At 29.2% G+C, this 21,606-nt stretch overlaps 5 protein-coding genes and 1 non-coding gene across 6 annotated transcripts; 2 read left to right on the top strand and 4 right to left on the bottom strand.

Annotated features, from left to right (window-relative positions):
- The first annotated feature begins 2,830 nt into the window (after nucleotides 1–2,830).
- LOC113870981 (indole-3-acetic acid-induced protein ARG2-like) lies at nucleotides 2,831–3,547 on the top strand. The gene is made up of 2 exons (XM_027507605.1): nucleotides 2,831–3,028; nucleotides 3,172–3,547. Exons 1-2 carry the CDS (start codon nucleotides 2,955–2,957, stop codon nucleotides 3,389–3,391), a joined length of 294 nt encoding a protein of 97 aa, XP_027363406.1. The 5' UTR covers nucleotides 2,831–2,954; the 3' UTR covers nucleotides 3,392–3,547.
- Nucleotides 3,548–8,175: 4,628 nt separating this feature from the next.
- Nucleotides 8,176–9,006, bottom strand: LOC113870977. The gene has a single exon (XM_027507599.1). The coding sequence runs from the start codon at nucleotides 8,900–8,902 to the stop codon at nucleotides 8,417–8,419; it is 486 nt and encodes a 161-aa protein (XP_027363400.1). The 5' UTR covers nucleotides 8,903–9,006; the 3' UTR covers nucleotides 8,176–8,416.
- Nucleotides 9,007–12,630: 3,624 nt separating this feature from the next.
- Nucleotides 12,631–13,412, bottom strand: LOC113870975 (uncharacterized protein At5g01610-like). Its single transcript, XM_027507597.1, has one exon. It carries the CDS (start codon nucleotides 13,361–13,363, stop codon nucleotides 12,863–12,865), a length of 501 nt encoding a protein of 166 aa, XP_027363398.1. The 5' UTR covers nucleotides 13,364–13,412; the 3' UTR covers nucleotides 12,631–12,862.
- Nucleotides 13,413–13,992: 580 nt separating this feature from the next.
- Nucleotides 13,993–14,905, bottom strand: LOC113870976. The gene has a single exon (XM_027507598.1). It carries the CDS (start codon nucleotides 14,764–14,766, stop codon nucleotides 14,278–14,280), a length of 489 nt encoding a protein of 162 aa, XP_027363399.1. The 5' UTR covers nucleotides 14,767–14,905; the 3' UTR covers nucleotides 13,993–14,277.
- A 1,797-nt stretch (nucleotides 14,906–16,702) lies between these two features.
- TRNAG-GCC lies at nucleotides 16,703–16,773 on the bottom strand. The gene has a single exon. It is a non-coding gene; the product is annotated as a tRNA-Gly (tRNA).
- Nucleotides 16,774–20,975: 4,202 nt separating this feature from the next.
- On the top strand, nucleotides 20,976–21,551 carry LOC113873817 (RING-H2 finger protein ATL2-like). Its single transcript, XM_027512147.1, has one exon. It carries the CDS (start codon nucleotides 20,976–20,978, stop codon nucleotides 21,549–21,551), a length of 576 nt encoding a protein of 191 aa, XP_027367948.1.
- The last annotated feature ends 55 nt before the right edge of the window (nucleotides 21,552–21,606 follow it).

Here is a 21,606-nt window from a genome sequence, read left to right as displayed (position 1 = left end):
CCTCCTTGTCCTTTTTATGTTAAATTTTTCAAAAAGGAAAAAGGATGAATTTTAAGAGAGGAGTGAAAAGGGGAAAAAAAAACTCCCCTTCTAAGTTAAAAAAAAGAAAATCAGGTTCAGTTTTCTGACATGTTGATAATTTATATCATAAAGATTAATATTAAAAGTTGAGAAGCGTTACTTAAATAGAATTTTAATTTTTAATTAGAAATAACATAAAAGAAAATACTTATGATACTGTAAAATAAACAGGAGTACACAAAATAATTTTCTAATATTGAATGCGTATAAAAGCAGGAGTTGCCCAATGAAAGAAAAAATGTGGAAGAAACACCCTAATTGGTAAGTTTTTTTATTATTATGATTATTTGCTCTTTGTCCATGTTGCACGCTCTAGCGGATAAACATGCATCAAAAGGTGGATGCAAAACATAGATTAATGCTTGACGCTTGTCTTCCAATCAATTTTTCTGACAAAAAATTAATGAATAAACATTATTAAAAATTAAAATATTTCATAGTACTAATTAATTCAATTACTTTTAATTTTACATTTTATAATAAAAAATTATAAATAATATTACACAGATTAAAATAAGATTTAAAAAGATATTCCGTGTTCTCCACTATAGGAAATAGAGTGCATTAATTAACAGCAAGAAACGCAAATGGCTATAAAGGTCAAATGAGTCGTTAGGAGAACCATGGAGCCAAATACAGCGATGGTGATAACAAAGTAGATGGCGCTTGCCATTCCCCAAAGGATATTTACTGTTTAATATAATTTTTATTGTTAATTAAATTATTGAAAATTTAAAAATTATAAAAAATATTAATTTAAAAATGAGACTCGTGTTATTTTATAATTTTAAATAAACTTTAATCAGTGACGTAAATCAGGGAAGGAAACTGTTTTTTCTGCTGCTTTGTCTTAAATTGCTTTAGTTGATCATGTCACTGTATATGCTCCAATGATACTTGAGGAATAAAGGTGTGAAAATGAACCAATTTGACTTATTCAATATTGTTCACCTTTAAATTTGTCAAATAAATGCTAATTTGACTCAATTCACTAGCTTGGCAGATCAACTTACGGGTTGACTCATAAAATAAAAACAAAAATATGACATTTGAAATAAAGATTGAAAAAAATTACATAAATAATTTAGTTTGATTTACATATATGTCTTAGTATTTTAGGAATATTGGACGAATTAAAAATAATATAATATTAATAATAAAAATATATATTTAAATTATAATTAGTGAGTCGAGTAAAAGAAAAGTGTTTTGTAGATCAGATTTTTTATAAATCCAATTAACTCACCTGAACCAAAATAACTCACAGGTTACTTAACAGTTGCAAGGAGAAAGTGATGTATTTGAAAGACTTTATTTAGGAAATAAATATTTAACAAAAAGTGCTTGAAGTAATTTTTCAGATGGTAAGATGTACTCTCTCGTGTAATAGTTGTCATAATAAAACAAGAAAAGATAATAAACATTTATTTCTCTTTACTTGTTAAATGACTTTATGTACGTTTTCATTTTATGTTATTTATTATCACAGTTCTTTACGCAAATCCTACTTATTACTGTCACTACTATTAAAAAAAAAATTAAAAAACATTTCTAATATACTTTAATAAAAAAAATTAAATAATTTTAACGTAGTATCTAACATTTTTTCGTTAAATTTCAATTACTGTCTTGATGAAAAATAAATAAATAAAAAACACATAAAACTGATAATTTTTCTACGCTTTGTCATGACCAATAAATGATGATAAATATATCTGTCTTTTGCGTAGTTCTAAATGCATGCATCACCACAACACAACACATGGAGCTCATGGCATTGTAAGAAAACAACAAAATAGATTTTAGGAAGAATTGCGACACCTAACGTGACAAATTCATATAGAGAGGATTCTTCAGGTTCAACGTATTAACCTTTCTTTTTGTAATTATTTGTCTTAATAATGATTTGGAAAAATTTGACTGAAATCTAAACATGCTTTCATTTTTATCCAGTAGTGAGACATATTAAACACATGTAAGGTTTGTGTTGTACGCAAATTTAATGGAATATTAGGTATGCATATTTTATATTGGATGCTAACTTAAGCTTGATTTGAGAATTGATTTTTTGAAAAAGAGAAAAGAAGACTTACATAATATTTATCATTAATTGAAAGTTTGAAAGTAAAACGAGAATGATTTATAAATATTTTTAAAATTTCAATAAATAAAATCTTAAAAGAGTTTGAAAAAGCAAGGATGAAAGTTCCACGAAGCAAGTGGGTAAAGTAAGAAGCTGTCAAATGACAATGGAAGATTCCAATTAAAAGACTATATCGCTTTCGCCTATGTTAAATCATGTGGGATGCCACTAATGAATAACTTGGCAACGTTCAATGGAAGAAGAGTCAAAACAGGCCCAAGTTGACTCCAAGCTCGGACCACATCAAGGATATGCCACGTGGACGGCCTGATGTCTCCCTCTCCGCGAAACAATGGCGTTTCTAGACGACACGCCCACTTTTCGTCGCATTATTCGTGGCAATCATCACTCCACCGATCCATCAAAGGTTTTTGTATTATCAATATTTATAATTTTACTAACAAATATTTTTAATATAAAATAATAAAAGGATTATTGAAAAAATATGGGGCTTGAAAGAAAAAGCCAAACACAAACGGGGAAAGGAATTTTGTTGCTCGGCTCGTATCTTGCTTAATGATGCAAGCAATTCAATTAACCCTTTCCTTACGCGTTCCCTCTCGTTGCCTATATATACACACCCTCAACCACTTGTATTTGCAAGCTAAGAACGTTCTACACTACAGAGGGACAAGCTTGTTTTCTCTTATTAATTATTTCCCACACTAAAATCACTTCAAAGAAACAAGCTTCTCCCAATTTCTCAATTTTGATTTCATTTTAATCACCAATGGCTCGCTCTTTCGCTAACGCCAATGTTCTCTCTGCCCTTGTCACCGAGGGATTCTCCAACATCCTTACAAGGTACCATAATGTTTTCTTAATATACTTCAGCCTTCTCTTTCCTAATAAAAAGAAAGGGACGAGTTTTTTACTTAAAATTCAAAGCAAAGGCAGAACCTTTTGCTGAGGAACTGTTGTTAATTAGTTTTTTGGTGTGGAAACAGGCGTGGGTATGCGGCAGCAACACACAGCGTGACGAGGGGAGGAGCCTCCTCCATCAGCGGCAAAATAGCCTCAAAGAAAGGGGAAGAGAAGGTGGTAGCTGGTGAAAAGGTGTCGTGGGTCCCAGATCCTGTCACTGGTTACTACAAACCCGAGAACACCATTGAGATTGATGTTGCTGAGCTGCGAGCTACGGTTTTGGGCAAAAAATTCAACCATTAATTTATATCACTTTGATTAACATGTCTCTCATGAGGTTCAACAAGAGCCATCGTCTGTTGTTTTTGTACTTCTCTCTTGAGAGACGAGACAAACATGACCATGTTCATGTCTATTGGTGTGATTGAAAATTCGAGATTAAAGTATATTTGGGATATATATGGTTTAGTTAAATCTCTTCTTTCTAAACAAAAACCCAAAGACGCAGTGTGTATCCTCGTTGTCCAATTCGTTTCGTCCACATATGTACGCTATTTTTCGTAAATTAAATAGTACGAGGAAGATATAAGCGCAGTGTTGCAAAATTTTTATGAATGATCGATAAATGTTCGAACAAGAGCTTGTGTTGTCGTTGAGATTCTCGATAACGTGTAGTTCATCTTAAAGTTACTGACTGATCCGTGAGACTCGTGTTCGTATAATGTGGAATCTGGGACCATGAAATGCATAAAATTGAAACCACAAGTCCTTAAGGATTAGAATCATGTCTTCCTTAACTTTTTCCCCTTTTCACCCACTGCCACGGGCGATACAGGGACTGTTAGACGATGAAAATCTTTTTCTAAATATTTGTAATTTCATAAGTTTTAATTTGTTTCAAATATTTATTATTTTAAAAAAATAAGAAGTTATAAATAATTATTTAATTTTCAGTTGTTTCGCTGAAAAATATAAGAGATTACTAGGTAAAATAATAATTTAATCAAATATAAGTGCTTTTTTTGGGAAATCCAAAAAGAGTAAAAAAAATCATTTCTATTTATTTATTCATGTTTAAGTTTAGAATAATATTAACCATTCTTTTAATGATTTCCTCTTATTTATATAAATTTTTTAGATTATTTAAGAAGTTTATGAGTTAAAAATACGCACTAACAAAAATTAATTAATAAATTTAATAATTCATTTTAATAAAACGATTAAATTAATCATTTAGTCCGTAAATGTTTTACACAAATAAATGAAAATAAAAGTAATACTTTTTTTACTACCTATATTCCTGTTTATCTATAAAAAGAGTATATATTATATAAATTTAAAAAGTTTACTAATTTATTGAAGTTAATTGCTAATGTTTTTAATTTACTCTTTATTGATAGTTTTCTTTTTAGTTATTAAATTATCTAAGTAATATGAATATTATGTATAAATATATAATAATAATTAATATCATCTTAAATATTTATGTAAATAAATAAAACAATCATTGACATCGATAATGACTAAAAATTATTAATTATAATAGTGGTTCATAAGTCTTTAGGCCTTGAAACACGGGTGCATATTTGTTGGTAAACTATATTCGGAAACTAAAACCCGCTTACTTTAATTAATTACGAGGAATGTTAGAAAGATTGATTAATTTGATTTTTTAAAATAAAAATTTTTCATTATAATTATTTTAAAAAAGGTATTATTGATCACCTGTTTTGTTAATTTTATAAACATTTTTTACGTATATTTAAAGGCATATAATAAAAAGTTAATGTAAACAAAATAGTAAAAGAAAGTATAAAAATAATATATAATATTGTATGAAAATTTATATTTTTTAGTGGAAATTGACTAATTATAATTTTTCATCGTATATAATTAAAAACCAACGAGATTTAATTAGATGCAAGATTTCATTTAAATAAGATTTTGTGTTTAAATTTTATAAAAAATACTTAAAAGGTTAATCACATCATGTCGTGAATATTTTTTATTTAAATAAGATTATCAAATATAAATAATATATATCACGTAATTTATTTTAAAAAAATGTTGTGCCTTAAAATAAACGTTAAAAAATTGTTCTATAAACAGAACCGAGCAATCATTGCTGCAGAATGAATGGAGCTGCTGAGGCTCGCAAGCAAAGTCGCACTTTAGTTTATTGTTTTATCATTACAGATGACGGTCGTTATAATGAGTGTTCATTATTTAATATTTGTAATAATTAAATAGAATTATTGGCAAAATTATAAAAAAAATTAGCATTACTCTCTTCGGAGACATGCAATTGTCACCGTTTCAGAAAAGCAAAAAGAGAGAGATTCCCAAAGAAAGTGGACATGGATTTGTGGTGAAGTTTCTCTTTTTATGCACGAAGGTCGATCAAATCGATGGTGAATTGCTTAAACTAAAATTTAAATAGTGGATTTTTTTAATTTACATAATTTTTCTTTCAATTTAAAATGATTTATTTATTTTATTCTGAAACTGTGGTCATAAGATGCATTGAATTGGAGGGATTTGTGTCCAATTAAAGCTGTGATATTTCCTTATCCTAGAAGTTGACAATGGAACAGACCCCATCATAGTAACACACTGCAATTGGATTTCTATTTTGGAAATATCTCGAATACAATGTCTCTCTACCTTCCTCTTGATAAATTTTTGGATGGTCCAAAACTACGTATATTTTGATTTATGCTTTGTCACATGTTCACTTTTTTATAATAATATACACATATCGTATTATTACTAGTCAGATCATGGACAATTTCTTCTTCTCTCTATTAGTTTTGTGCTACCCATCACCATATATATTTTGTGATGATTCATTTTGTCAACTTATCAGTATTATTCATTAACTGAACTATTTGGGAAAAAACTATTTGTTATTAGCATTATTCATTAATTAAACTTCAAATTTTATTTAATAATTTTTAATATTAATGTTATTAAAATAAAACTCTAATTTTAATTTATACGTAATACTTGCAATACATTAGAAATTGTCGTGGCTAGAAATGATATGGTAACATCCATGCGTCAGTGTTTGTCCATTTTCTGTTGCCTAAATAGAAAGACTGTATGTTTAAATATTTTGATAACTTATATAAATATTAAATTCATTTCCAGTATTTATATATAGTTTTTTCTTATTTACATTTTTCATCGATTTTAAAATTCTAATTTTTTTAAAATTCTATTACTATTATTTAACTATGCGGCATATATTTTTATTAATTACTGTTCTAAAGAGTATCTGACATGACATATTTTCAGACGTATAACAAATTAGTAAAAGAGAATACAAATTGTTTAAAAAAGAAGAGAGAATAGAATCTATTTTTAAAACAAATTTAAATTATTATAATATTTTAAAATAATTTTTTCACAAATATATATATATATATATATATCAACTCAATTTATATAAAAAAATAAATATACAAACCAGCAAATCAGTTTGATTAATGAATATAGATAATAGCTAACACTGAATCAGAGTATAGGATAAAAATTGGTGTTTTTTGTTTTCTTTGGGTTGAGAATCATTGATGGGTTTGAATTATACTTAGCCCGTAATGCCCCAGCCTATACTCAGCCTAACCCATAACGAGCATGCTCAAACGAACTACCTAAGCCCAAAGTAACGCCATCACTGAAACCCATTACGGTAGAAACTACACTTTTAGCCGGAGAATTTGGGATATGCAAAATTGGAAATCCTACATGTGCTCCACCTTTCTTGGAATACTTTGAGAATAAATCTCCAAATTAGTGAAATTAATTGTGAATCGAACATTTGTCTCTAAAATCAATTTTAAAAAACTGTGCCAATCTATAATTTTATAAAATGATATTCACTTTAATTATTTTTAGTGCAAATTAACAGTAAAAAAATACAACAAAAACATTAAAATAAATAATATTTTTATGAAGTGTTAGACCAACAATACATTTTACTTACTCTAGTCTTTTTTATAAGAAATAAAAGTTTGATTCTTTTTACAAGAAACAAAGGACTAAACCACCAAGATTAAAAAATAATAATTAAATTAATTATATTTTTTATAAATATAAATTTTATTTTAAGAATACCTATGATATTAAATAATATAATTAATAATTTGTATATTTAATGATATTGATAAAAAAATTAATAATTAATATATCTTAAATTTATTATTTATTTTTTATAATAATAATAAAATATTTTATTTTATTTCTCATAAAAAGAACACGAGATAGTAAAATTTTAAGAGCTAAAAATGCACCCAAGGGTTTACTCAATACCTTGACCTTCTGTGCTGCTTGAGTCTTGGTTTTGCGCCAGCTCGTTGAGAAATATGACGGCTTAGAATTGAATTGCTGCGAGATATCTACTCATAATAATATTTGCTACTTTAAATGCACGCCCTTGTCCAATTCCAGACACAGATTTTTCATATGTTCAGTGGTCAAAAAGTACTCACGATGGGTTAGTACTAAACAACATGAAAGGCACTAACAAATGGGGAGTCATTAATCCAATGAGGACACGTGACTATGGCCCCATGGTTACAATAATCCCCCACTTCCGATAATAATTGGGGATACTACCATTAATATTCCACTGTTCATTACAAGATATCCGCACACAAAGGGTAAAGCAGAACAACCAAATGACTGCTAGATAATCAAATAATCAAAAGACAGAACACTACCAGTCCTCTGTCATGGTAAGTAATATTGTTCAATCACAGTAACAAGTGCCCCCTTGAATCATCAATCATTACTATACTGGCTAACCTCAAATCATGTTGTTCAATGCAATATGGAAAGAAAGAGGGAAAAAACGAAAAATAAATTGTGCAAAACATTGACACCTTTACAATCAATTAGCTTAGACATTCCACAACCAGTGTCACCACGCAGTGCATCATGAACATTACTACCGTTTCAGGCTGCTACATATACTAATCGCTCCCCTTATTACAAATATAATATGACATATTATATCCTTCAAATTAAAATGTGAAAAAAGATAAGATACCGTATTACAAGCATATTTTATTATTGTTATTATTATTCAGACTTCTGGGGCACAAATCCAGTAACACCGCCCTTCCAATGGCAAAAACCCCTAAATTAGATTGCATTTCGCAATTTTCCGGATACTCATCTCTCCCTTCGGTACAAATATAATATCTTATATTATAATATCACACATGGTGGATACTAACATGCAACAACAAATATCTTACAAGCGTCCACAAATCATGATAATTGGTATGAGAAATACAGAGCGGAGAAATTAATTGAATTGAATTTCTACACAGAGGAAAGGGAAGGGTTCCCCAAATTGAGTTTCCTTATTCGGATATCATTGCAATCCAAACCGCAACCGCACTGAGGGGAAACGAAGAAGTTATCCAATGAAAAAGAGGCGGAAGCGACGCCGACGGAGAACTCAAGATCATCGTCGATCCGATTAACCTCGAGAATGTTGAGCCAGAAAAAGAGAACCTTCACGCTTATTCCCCGGAGTTCGGTAAGCCTGCCGTCGGAAATGAAGCCGGTGATGGACGATTGGTAACGCAACTGGTAGGAACCCTCGAGGGAGAAACTGCATGAAGTGTTGAAATCGATGCGGAATTTGCCGCTGGATCGGTCCAATTCATAGCTGATGACTCCCTTGGGGAGAAGGCCTTCCGGAAAGTGAAAGCCCTCAAGAACTTCGTAGGCCGACGGAGCAGCGGCGGTGACGATCGACGGCGAGAGGAGGAAGAGGAGGATGACGGTGGTGTAGAATGACATCCTCTCGCTCTGTTATTGGAAATTAATTGAAATTTGATGAATCGTTAGGGTTTGGGACTGTGGCTTCTTCATTTGTAGTGACCAAAACGTCAGCGTTTTATAGTCAGAAGGATTGTTTATGATTGGCGGGCCACGTGGGGACATAATAGCATTGATGGCTTTTATTTGTTAAACTAAACCTCATTAATTTTAATTTTAAAAAAATTAAAAATATCACGTTGTTCTTTAATTTTTATTTTTTTGGATATTTAAGTTTTTAAATCTAAATGTCATTAATCGACAGTAACAGAATATTTACATGTTATATTTAGCGACATGTGTTATTACTTGTATGTCAAAACGATGTTGACATGTCTCGTGTTATTGATTACATATCAAAATTAATGTTGTATATGGTATAATGTATATTTTTGTTTCATTTTAATCTTTTAAGATTATAATTCGTTAGACATTTTAGTCATTGAAATTGTCACTGACAAATATTTTAGTCCTTAAAATTATTACTAATAAGTATTTTAGTTCCTAAAAATTTAATATTATTACAACAAGCATTTTAGTCCATGAGATTATTAATTGTTGCTTTATGAGTTTGTTTTGCTTGCATCTTCATAACTTTCCTTCATATTTTCTTTAGCTTCTTCTTGTGAGAATTTGTTTACACACTCTTTTTTTTTGTAATTTTCCTTTAAATATATGCATGCATTCATATCCATTATTTGAGTTTCACTTGAACACAAAATCTTGAGTTATAAGTGATGAAGTTGTTGGATGTGACTTAAAGATGATGATTGGGTTGTGAACAACAACGACTAGTTTTGATGGTGTTGCAATTTATAATGAGTTAAGACAACGATAAATGTTTCAGCATGGTTTTTTTGTCATTTGACAAGTACAAGAACTACAATCCCTCTTCCCGTCCTTCCTAATTCTTGCAAAAACACTAATTATCTTACAAATGCAACTCTACATGAACTTTCTTTATTGTTTCTTCTACCAGATCCTCTTTCAATAGAACATCCATCACCATTATTCTCTTTTTCTCTTAGGAACTAAAATGCTTGTTGGTAACAATCTCAGGAACTAAAATGCTTGATAAGTTATAATTTTAAGGACAAAAATAAAACAAAAACATATACTATATCACATACAAAGTCGTTTTTGCTACATAATCAATGACACGTGTCATTTAACGTGACACATTAGTATCGTTTTGTCACGTAAGCAACGACACATGTTACTTAACGTGATATGTTAATATTTTATTACTATTTATTAACGGTGTTTGAGTTTAGAGACTTAAATGTCCAACAAAAATAAAAGTAGGGACTAACTAACATTTTAAAATTTTTTAGAGAGTAAAATGCAAGATATAAACTCTCTCAAAAACTAAAATAAGGGTTTAGTCTATTTATTCCTCCCCAATTCTCAACTTCTTGTCTTTTTTTACTCGTGCCCCCATTTACTATTTAGATTTGGACGATGTATAATCACTTTTTTAAAATTACTTTTAACTAATCAACACAAATTAAGAAAAATTAGTATATTTTATTTTTTATTTAAAATTTCATAATTATAATTAATTTTCTTCATCCTTTAATTTTTTTTACATATTTTGATATTTTCTATTTTTATTATTCTTTTCATGCTTCCATAATTATTTTAGAAAAATATGGTATAGCTACCGTTATAAGAAAAACTTATTAACAAATATAGAGTCGTTAAATATGATTTTTATTCTTCCCATTCCAAATTAGCTGATGCTTTAAAATATTGGTTTATTTTAAAATATTTAATATTAAATATTAATAATGTGTTAATTGTTTTTTTAGATATATTTATTTGTTATTATCTCATTTAAGTGTTGAATTAATTTACTTTTTTTACTTTGTTTTTTAAGCAAATATTTTTCAATCAAAGAATGATTTTTATCATATTAATTGATGCAATACTACTGCATTCCTTGAAATGTATATATTATTTTAAACAAAAATAATAATAATACGAGGACAACAGACGTTGAAAATTTATTTAATATTTCGTAAATTTTGTAAAATAACTTATATATAAAAATGATATAAAATTTGTCCATTAAAATTTTAAAACTTTTTAAATAGAGATCAATAAAAAATTATAATTGTTATTGTGTCATAATTGAATTTGTTTATTCAGTCAATTGAGTAATTTTATTAATTTAGATACAATGATAACTTTAAATAGTTTAATGTCTCTCATAATACACCTTATTTCTTTGCATGTATAAATATTAATAAACTTAAATATATTCTATAATTTTCGATATTTCTTCATTTGTTCTAAAAAAAAGGATTTCCATACTAAAAAGGAAAACATTATTTACAGGTTATTTCTTATACTGCGAAACAGTTTTTTAATGCATTATTGGGTCAAAAGAGGGACGGATCTTAGTAGAAAGGAGGGGAGGGGAGGAAAATAAATTGAATAGACGGAAAATATGTTAAATCGTTCATGAGGAGAGGAGAGAACATATTTAAAAAATTACTATTATAATTAATCTAAAATTACTATTATATAGAGTTAAGAATAATTTTATCAATTTAGTCTAAATTTTTGTCCCCTTCAAATCTTACCGCTTTTGAAAGGAATTAAAATTGAGTGAAAACATTTTTAGCTCATTGGCTTCTCCTCTCTTACCCTTTAAAATATTGAACCAAACATTAAAAAAAAATTATAAAAATATCTCCCATTCCCTTTTCTCTTCATATTTTTTAACCAAATACCATGTAAAAAAAATGTGTAATCCAAATAAAGAATAATACAATTTTAACTAAATAAAAAAAACCCAAGTACAATTTTCAAAAATGTTAATTGATTGAAAATATTGCCCCATCTTATATACAATTTTTTTTGTCAAACATTTTATCACATCCGTGATTTTCTTTTTCAAAACTCAAATTGTTTATTACAATTTTCCATGCTATCTGTTTCATTATTTTGGGTGCACACAGAAAGATATACTACGCCTGTAAGCATGATTCAATCTCACATCACCCATTGACTGAAAAAAAATAAAAAAAATCTCATTCTGCTGACACAGAATTCACATTTTCAATCATGAAATCTGTTTTATCTTCTACATATTCATTCGAATGGAAATCAGAAACAAACACAATCATAAAACCCAGCATTCCTTTCTCCTTAAATCAAAGAATCTGGGAACCATGACTGTGATTTCTGCAACGCAGAGATGATTTGAGCAAACCCAAGGAACTACTCAAGCTTTCAGGAGACATGTAACTCCTTATTTTTTCTCTTTAAAATAATTTGGTTTTTTAAAGACTTTCGTCATGTAGATATTATATTAGACTCTTGTTAATTTGAATTGATTCAAGAGAATTTAGTCGAAGAGATAGAACACTTCCAATACCTACTTTCTCAGTTCAAAATACTTAAACCTGATACTCTTTCTTATTAAGGCAGAATTTAACTCAACACTTAAATCAGTGTGTGCAATAGATTGCATAAATCTTTATATTAATCCTCGAGATTGCATATGGATCATGCATTTCTGGCTTAGCAAAACAACATTGATTGGAATCCATTTTAGAGTAAAAAGCTGAAGTAAACTAAGACTAGAATGCATAATTTTTTTTACAAAGATATACATAATTTTTAAATTCTTGAATGCACAACTCATAATTACGAGCACTAATTTCATAGCTTATTATTGGTAAAACAATTTTACACAATCTTTGCCGGGGGGGACAACAAAATTGCAGAACATTACAAACCATACAACAACCAAGAGTAGGTTCGATTATATCCTGGCAATTAAAACTTAAAAGACACCACTAACATAATGGCCAAAAAAATCTTATTAATACAAGAACGAGTAGATTATTAAATCATAACCCTAACAATCTTACTTTTTGTTGTTACGGCTCTAATTAGCATCACCTAATGAAGCAGGTTTAACACGGCTGATTAAGAAGATTGCACAAAATCATTAAAACAGTCAAAGCCACAACCACAAGTGGGGCTCTCATAGAAGTTACTAACCGCGAAATCCGCAGAAGCGATCCCAACGGAGAATTGAAGCTCACCCTCGTCGCGAGTGACCGTCACAATGTTTAGCCACAGAAAGAACACCTTCACTTCGATTCCTTCTAAGTTGGAGATCTTGTCCTTCCTGATGACACCCGTTATAGTGGACTTGTATTTCAACTCGTAAGATTCGATTGAAAACGTGCAAGCATCTTCTAGATACGCTTTGAATTTGCCAGTGGAGCTATCCAATTCGTACCCAACCACGCCTTTGGGAAGAAGCCCAACTGGGAAGTCGTATTGTTGGAGGACATCATATGCAGTTAAGGTTGTCGTGTTTTCTCGAGAGGCTGATGTGATTGCGGAGAAGATCAACAAGAAGAGGATGGACCCTACTATTGGTATTGGGAATGTGGGTTTTGATTGAAAATCGATACCCATTTTTTCTCGGTGAGTAGTGTTCGTGAGTGACCGAAATTGGGGGTGTTTGACTGTTTGATACAATATTGCGGTTTTTATAAGTCCCACGTCCTCTTTTTAAAATATTTTTATTTATTAGTAAAAATTATGTAAATTTAATAAATTTTAACAAAAAAGGAGAATGGTAGATAATAAATTTCCATCATTCTCCACCGCATTTTCCAACCAAACTAGTGGAGTGAATTCCAGTGTACGCGTGTAAAAGAAGGAAATCAGTGTTGACCCTAACCCATTAGTTGACTAACACCTTTGGTTTCGGTTGATTCCGTCTGGTGTGGGGGTGTGTTTATCAACCATTCTATTAAATATCTCAACTAATTGCTACCCAATTAATTTCAATATTGGACAATACCCTCCTCATACAGAACATAGATTGATGATTACCCTTCAATCCAGTACTCAGTAATCCAACTAGAAATGTCAAAAAATGGGATAAGTTTACAATCAAAACAAAAAGCACTTCACATGAACACAAAACAACGCTCTACAATTAACACGTCTTCTAAAGAATTTATGGAGCAAATTACAGTTTCATATTACTATTATGATATTATATGCTTGCTTTACTTTTTGAACCAAAAAGACAAAATGAAAAACAAATAAAATAACGATATGTCCAATGATCACAATGGATATTACAGCAAGACAATAATAGAGTGAGGCAATTACAGTGACATTTGTCCGGATTTTCAGGCAATAGGTACTGCAAAGGACCAAAAGCTCTAATTCATGTGAGGGGAAACAAAACAAAGCCCTCATTAAACTACACTAACCATTAATTTTAAAATAAGAGCATAAAGGGGATAGATAGATCTACACTCTGCAAGAGAGACCCAATAATGTGTTCGCAAATTTTGAATCATACAAAAAGCTAATTAAATGGAGGAAACGTCACCGTTTAAAGAAAGTTTGTTGCAGTCGAAACCACATCCACACTGGGGGCTCTCGTAGAAGTTGTCGATCCCAAAGTTCGCAGAAGCAATTCCAACAGAGAATTCGAGATCATCACCCCTAACAGTGACTTCGATGATGTTGAGCCACAAGACCAAAACCTTGACGGTGACACCCTTGAGATTGTAGAGCCTACCCTTGGAGATAACTCCAGTGACGGTGGATTTGTATTTGAGCTTGTAGGACTCTATGTCGAAAGTGCAAGTTTCCTCAAAATACACTGCAAACTCCCCCGTCTCTCTGTTCAGCGCATACCCTATGGCACCTTTGGGAAGAAGACCCACTGGGAAACCATACTCCTCCAGAACATCATATGCTGACAACTTCTGTGTTTGGCTCAGGCTCCGGCTCAACGCGCATGTTACTGTCGCACACACCACCAGGATCCACACGAATCTAATAGAAGACAACATCGTAAGGAACCAGAAAGTACGCACACGCCCAGAAATTTTGCCTTCTTTTTTTGTGGTTGGACAATATGATTGATAATTTGATATAGGGGCAGATTCTTAGGCTGAGCTTTGGTACCAAAGGTTAAATAAAAATAAATAATATTATAAACAATGTAACGGGACTATCAGAGACCACTTTGTTTTTTTCCACGATTGTTATTATTCAAGTTTTTTAAATTATTATTATTATTATTGTTATTTTAATTAAATACCAGTCTGTCCTAGAAATTTTCTTTTATTTCTTACAAAAATGATTATTTCATATATTATTTTAATTAAATGCCACTCTATTATAGTAATGGTATTTAGTTTTCTGGCTCCACTTCTAACAATATTAATTAATTATTTTGTTTTTGGGTATTCAACAGAGTGGCATCTAAGGATTAATATTATTCAAAGAGTGCGTGGAACTCGCGCGGCACGTGAGAAAACGCTGACTCTTCTCAGGGAAGACAGTTATAAAAATATTGAATATATGTTTTATTTAATGGTTTTTTATAAAATATTCATAAGTTTAATAAATCATTTGTATCAAAGTAATAGCAAACATACACCCATATATACTTATTAAAATTATTTATTGAAAACGAAAAATGAATCAATTTTACTTGGATAACTGTTCATTACATTCACAAACTTTTAAATTTCACATTTGTATATTTTTATTCAGAATTGGTGGATCCAGAAAATAACTAAGAGAGGGGTCGAAAGTGAATAAACGTTAAAGCAAGATATTAATTTAATCCTCAAAAATTGATACTATAAGTCAATTTATTTTTAACAATAGAAAAAAAAAAAAACCAATCTTGTTAATATTAACGGTTAATTTAATTCTGAACAATACGGAAAAAACAAATATAATTTTTTACTTTATCAATCGTCTGTTAATTTAATCTTTAATGTCATCGTACATACATCAATTCAATCACATTAAAAATTTCATCTACCTCTGTGTTTGGAAGCGAGTAAGATAGCGACATGTCATTCCTATTTGGCAAACACAATTTTATGGTGCTGGAACTCTCACGGACTGAAAAACTATATCTGGGCTTTTTTTTTTGGGTCCAAATCTTTGGTTTATGTCAATACTGATTTACTCATGGCCCAGGCTCAGCCCAAGTGCCAAACTACAACATTTGAATTACTTATATTCTTTGACAAAAAGTTTCTGACATTCTAATGACCAAAAAAAAAGTACTGACATTCACTCTTTTTTTTTAGGCTAGAATCAATTATTACTCCTATACAAACGAATTTGATGACATTGATAGGTTATAATGCAATGAATCTGAAAAATCAAACAAAAACTTTGCTTAGTTACAACTTTAGTCTTCTTTAATTTTAGTACTTTGCCTAATAATTACCTGATTGATATTTATATCAAAGTGTTTGTGTTTATTCTATTCTTAATTGAACTAATATACTTGTGTATTTATGTCTAAAAAAAATACTGTGATATTCATTGAAAAAAATAATAATAACAATATAGAGAAACAAAGAGTATTTTAAAATAAAGATTAGAAAACAAAATATCAACCTCATAATTGGTACACATTTTCTAGAGACAATATTTCAATTAAACGAAGAGAAACTAGTTTATACAATTGATAGTGAAGTCGATATTTTATTAAAATTTGAATGACAAGGTAACCTATGTAAAATTAAACAAAAACCTAAAAAAAAACTAAAATTATATAATAAAAATAAAAATATAATAAATCATAAATTACTAGGATCAAAATTGTAATTAAATAAAAAACATATTAATTCGAGTATTGATTCTGTGACATAAAATATAGTGTGAGATTGTAGAAAAAGGAACTCAGATGCGTCTTTTTCATCCGTTAGATGCAAGTGATTGACCCATCAATCACACGACTTTCGTCATAGCTCCGTATGCACCAGCCGGGAATCGAACCCGGGTCTGTACCGTGGCAGGGTACTATTCTACCACTAGACCACTGGTGCCTCTTGTTGTCTGAATTCGTATAATTTTATATAATTAAATTAGGTGTCTGGTTCACTTGGTTAGTAGATAAATATTAATAATAATATGTAAAATAAACATAGGTTTAATAAGTTGAGTTCTAAATAGATAACTACCTATAGACAAATCTACTGTGACTGACCAAACAACAAAAATGGCATTGGCAAAAAAAAAAAAAAAAAAAACAAAGATGGCCATTTACCCTTAACACTCATGTTGCTCTTCAATTTTCCCATGGTTTATAAAATATTTACGAGGATTAAAACAATGCAAATGTTTATGTTTAACAATTACAACCTCATCGTGTGAACTTTACCAAGCACATCACATTGTACGAATATAAAAGTCCTGTAAGAGTATAAGACAATGAAGGTATGATTTGTCCCATGAAAATTTATCTGTAAAGTTAGCAGGACGGAGAAGAAAAATGATCCTGAAAATTTATAAATAAAAATGAAACTACAAGAAATCATGTTTATAAGTACGATTATGAAAGGATTTATTTGTTGTTAGTGTTGGAATTGAGTTCGTGCTTTCTATATTAAATTTCATTACAAGATTGTCATTTATTAATGATTAATAATGACAAATTATACATTATAGTAATCTTCTATATATTGATGGTGTATATATAAATATTTTATTTACTAAAATTATTTGTTGTATAGTATATTATATTGTTAGTATTAGGGGTGGTCAAAAAATCCAATTTCATTAATTCAATCCATAACCAATGTCAAATTAATTTTAAAAATCTAGATCCATATTAAACCAGTTTTTTTATTAACTATATTTGTATAACTAGTTTAGTGTCTAAATCCATTTTCTAAAACTGAATTTATTTTTAGTTATCTAAATCCATATGTATGAAGCAACCTTATATTTTTATTTACTAAATTTTTGCGTTATATTAATTTACAAAATTTTATTGTAACTATATTTTACTATTACTATTTTTTTATTAATCTTAATTTTTATAATTAAAATATTTAAAAATATTAAAATATAACAAATATTTTTAAATTAGTTACTACTGTTATTTTTATATTTATGTTTATTTTTTAATTTTTAAAATATTATAACATAAAAATTTTATTATTATTTATATTATTAATTTTTATTTTTATAGGTTTTAATTTAAATTTTTATTATAAACTCCATTTCTTAAAAATAAGTTAAAAATAATAATAAATATTTTATATACTTCTATAAAATATAATATATTAATAAATATTGTTAAAATATTTTTGAAATGAAATATTTTAATGTAACATTTGTACAATAAATTAGTTTTACCTTAAAAATATAATTTCACAAATATATTGAAAATCAATTTTGCGTTAAAAATTAAATTTAAAATTAGATTTAAAATTAATTCAACGTAAAACCAAATTTGAAACTAGTTTCAACAGAAACTAAATTTAAAATCAATTTTAAACTAAATTTAAATTTTAAAACTATTTTTGAACCGATTAAAAAAATAAAATAAAATAATTTAAAATTTAACTCATATAATTAATTTGTGTGATGGATAGATGATATAAAGTACAATATATCTAAACATTTATTATTTTAGTAAAATATAAAATTAAAAAATATTATTAAGAAATTAAAATATATGTAAATACTCTCTTAACATGTATTGTTAATGTAATGGGTTATAGTACTATTTATATTCATATTTTATCTTTGATAAATGTTGATGCTTAACATATATATATATATATATATAATGTTATATTATTTATTTAAATATTTTAATATAATAATTTAATAATTATGGTATATTTTTACTATATGTAAAAACAGTTTAAAATCAGTTTTAAACCAAATTCAAATTTTAAAACTAAATTTAAACCAGTTTTAGAAAAATTAAAATTGATTGGTTTATAATCCAATCCATATAATTGGATTTTAAATGGATTTAGATTGATTTTTTGAAAATTCAATCCATGAACACCCCTAGTTAGTATAAACTTAAAATATCTATATTAACACTTTAATTTTTGTTAAAAAAAGTATACTAACAAAGGTTCATATATGAAGTATTGGTAAATGATATATTTTTTACAGTGACTTGTTCCACCTAGTCATTTCATATTAGAAAAAACTCAACTTCGATGTTCAATTCCAATTAAAGTAGGTTTTTTTCCCTGTTATAAAAGTGGGATGGGATCCATGCATGATATTTGGAATGCAATTTAAGTCCTGTGAAGGGCCAATTCCATGCAGTTGATAATGTTCACATGCTGTTTCGCTTTTCGAAAGCAAACTGTGGACTAATCGAATTGTCTTTCGTTCTCATGTATCTTTATTTGTGTCACTAGTCTTTATACACATGCATTATTACCATGAAATAATAGTTTATTCTCTTGATTGAATTTTTGTTTCAAAACAAAATGAGCTAATGTGGTCTGGTGATCATGAACACAGTTTTTAACGGTATAGGTAAAAGAATAAGAATAAAGTGAAATAATAGAAAATCATATGAACCTTTTCACGTGCAGTAACATTTTGTTTCTTCTAATGAGTAAGAACACACAGTGTTAAAATAAAAAGGAAGAAATTAGATATGAAAAGACAAATCATATCGTCCGAAAGGTCGAAAGGTCAGAAGAAAAGTAAACGTGACAATAATAATATAATAAAAGCAATTATTGTACCTGCTTTTATACTCTAAGCTGATAATTCTTCAACAATTAAAAAAGATAAAAGTGAATTAAAATTGACGACATTGATTGGTTTGAAGTAATGCAATGAATCTGAAAAATCAAACAAACGAGTTAGTTCATTTAATTAACATATTTGAATATAAATCACACGAAAATTTGCTTAATTACAACTTTACTCATCCGAATTTGCTACTTATTTAATTGTAGCCTTTTGCCTAATAATTATTTGGTTGTAGTTTCTCTAATTTATTCAATTTTACTCTTTCAACTCACTAAATTTTTAGCTCATGTTAATTATATTCAAGTTTCTATGTTTATTTTATTGTTAATTATACTAATATGTTTATGTCTAAAATAAATACCAAGTGAGATTTACTGAAAATAAAATCAATAACAACATAAAGAAACAAAATATCATTCTCATATTTGGGGCACATTATCAAGAGACAATATTTTATGTTAAATGGGGAGAAACTCGATAGCCAACCCACTACTCTATTAAAATTTGAATAACAAGATACCATGTGTAAAATTTTATAAAAATAAAAATAAAAAACAATAAAGTTATATAATTAAAATTAAAAAACTAAAATTAAATAAATATCAATTCAGAAGGATGAAGCTTGAAATTAAATAAAAATATATCTATTCGAGTGTTGATTTTGTGACTTTGAACTCAATAAACCACTAGTATTTGAAATTTCTCTTTCTCTACCATTTTTTTTACACAAAGTTGGTAATCACACGCGTAGCATGCATGATTTTTTTCGTACAATGAATTGCGGTGATAAATATTTCCAAGTATTTATTTTTATTAAAGAAACGATGCAAATAACATATATTTTGTTTAAAAAGTCATGATTATTTTTGAAATTACAAATAAAATTATTTAGTTAAAGTAAAATAAGACATGATAAAATTCTAAATTATAACACAATATATGCACAAAATTAAAATAATTTGAATTTTTAATTACGTTCATACTCATAATATACAGAGAAAAATCCAAAACTTAAGATACGTTAAGTGGTAATTTATCCTATCCAGTATGGAAATCTAATGAATATAATCCCATTTTCATCTCTACCACCTGCTTACCAAATGTAATCTGAACTTTTATAAATATAACATGACATAATACATATTCATAATATAAAGGCATTGCGTGTGGCTGATAAGCATTTGCAATTTGAGGTGAAATTAGAAAAAGGATATTTAAAAGCTAGAAAAATATTATGCTGTTTGCTTTGGGAGTTAAGGTAAAACGTTGCAAGTTATCGATTGTTCCACAAAGATGGATTTGATCCAAATAAAGATAAACGTATTGCAGCCGAAATAAAAGAAATAAATGTATAGCAACAAATACTAAAGCTTTGCAGAAATTTCATGGGTTGCAGTAACAGGATAGGAACCTTCCTCTTAGGCTCTTCTTACATTACCTTTCTCCCTCCCATCTCATCCACTGTTTCATCAACATCACTCACCCGTTACTGTTAATCTCTCTCATTTTAATGGATCCACAAACTCAAGAAAAGTACGCTAACAATGGCAAGGTCATTCTTGGCTCAGCCATCCTTCTCTTCCTAATAGTAATAATAATCATTTTCATTCACACCTTCCGCCACTCATGCTTCCGTCGCCGCCGCCATCACCATCACGGTGTTCGAACTGATTCCTCCGTCGCGTTTAAAGAGGCTCTTCAACGAAACCTTCTCAACTCCCTCCCCACCTTCACTTACTCCTCCGACATCCACCGTTCTCTCAATGACTGCGCTGTTTGCTTGACGGAGTTTGTTAACGGCGAACAAGGCCGTATTCTTCCGAATTGTAACCACGCTTTCCACACCCATTGCATCGACACATGGTTCCACTCTCACTCTAACTGTCCACTTTGCCGAACTCTGGTTCACCCACGCGCCGAACCGGTCCAACCTTATCGGGTTGAACCGGGTCCGGTGGGTTTTTATTCTTTTCCTGCACCGATTGGGTGCCCGAGGAAGTCCTTGGAGATGGGAGAAGTAATAGTGGAGCTGGAAGTTGGGAGGCTCAGAGACTCGGATTCGGATTCAGGTCATCGACCCGTTTGAGATTCGTAGGGGTAGTTGGTGTTTTAGTGGTGCCTAGTGCTGCCGACGAAAGGTG

Source organism: Abrus precatorius, unplaced genomic scaffold (assembly GCF_003935025.1).
Source record: "Abrus precatorius isolate BTA unplaced genomic scaffold, Abrus_2018 Scaffold7, whole genome shotgun sequence".
Classification (NCBI taxonomy): Eukaryota; Viridiplantae; Streptophyta; class Magnoliopsida; order Fabales; family Fabaceae; genus Abrus; species Abrus precatorius.
This window is presented reverse-complemented; position numbering and strand designations above follow the sequence as displayed.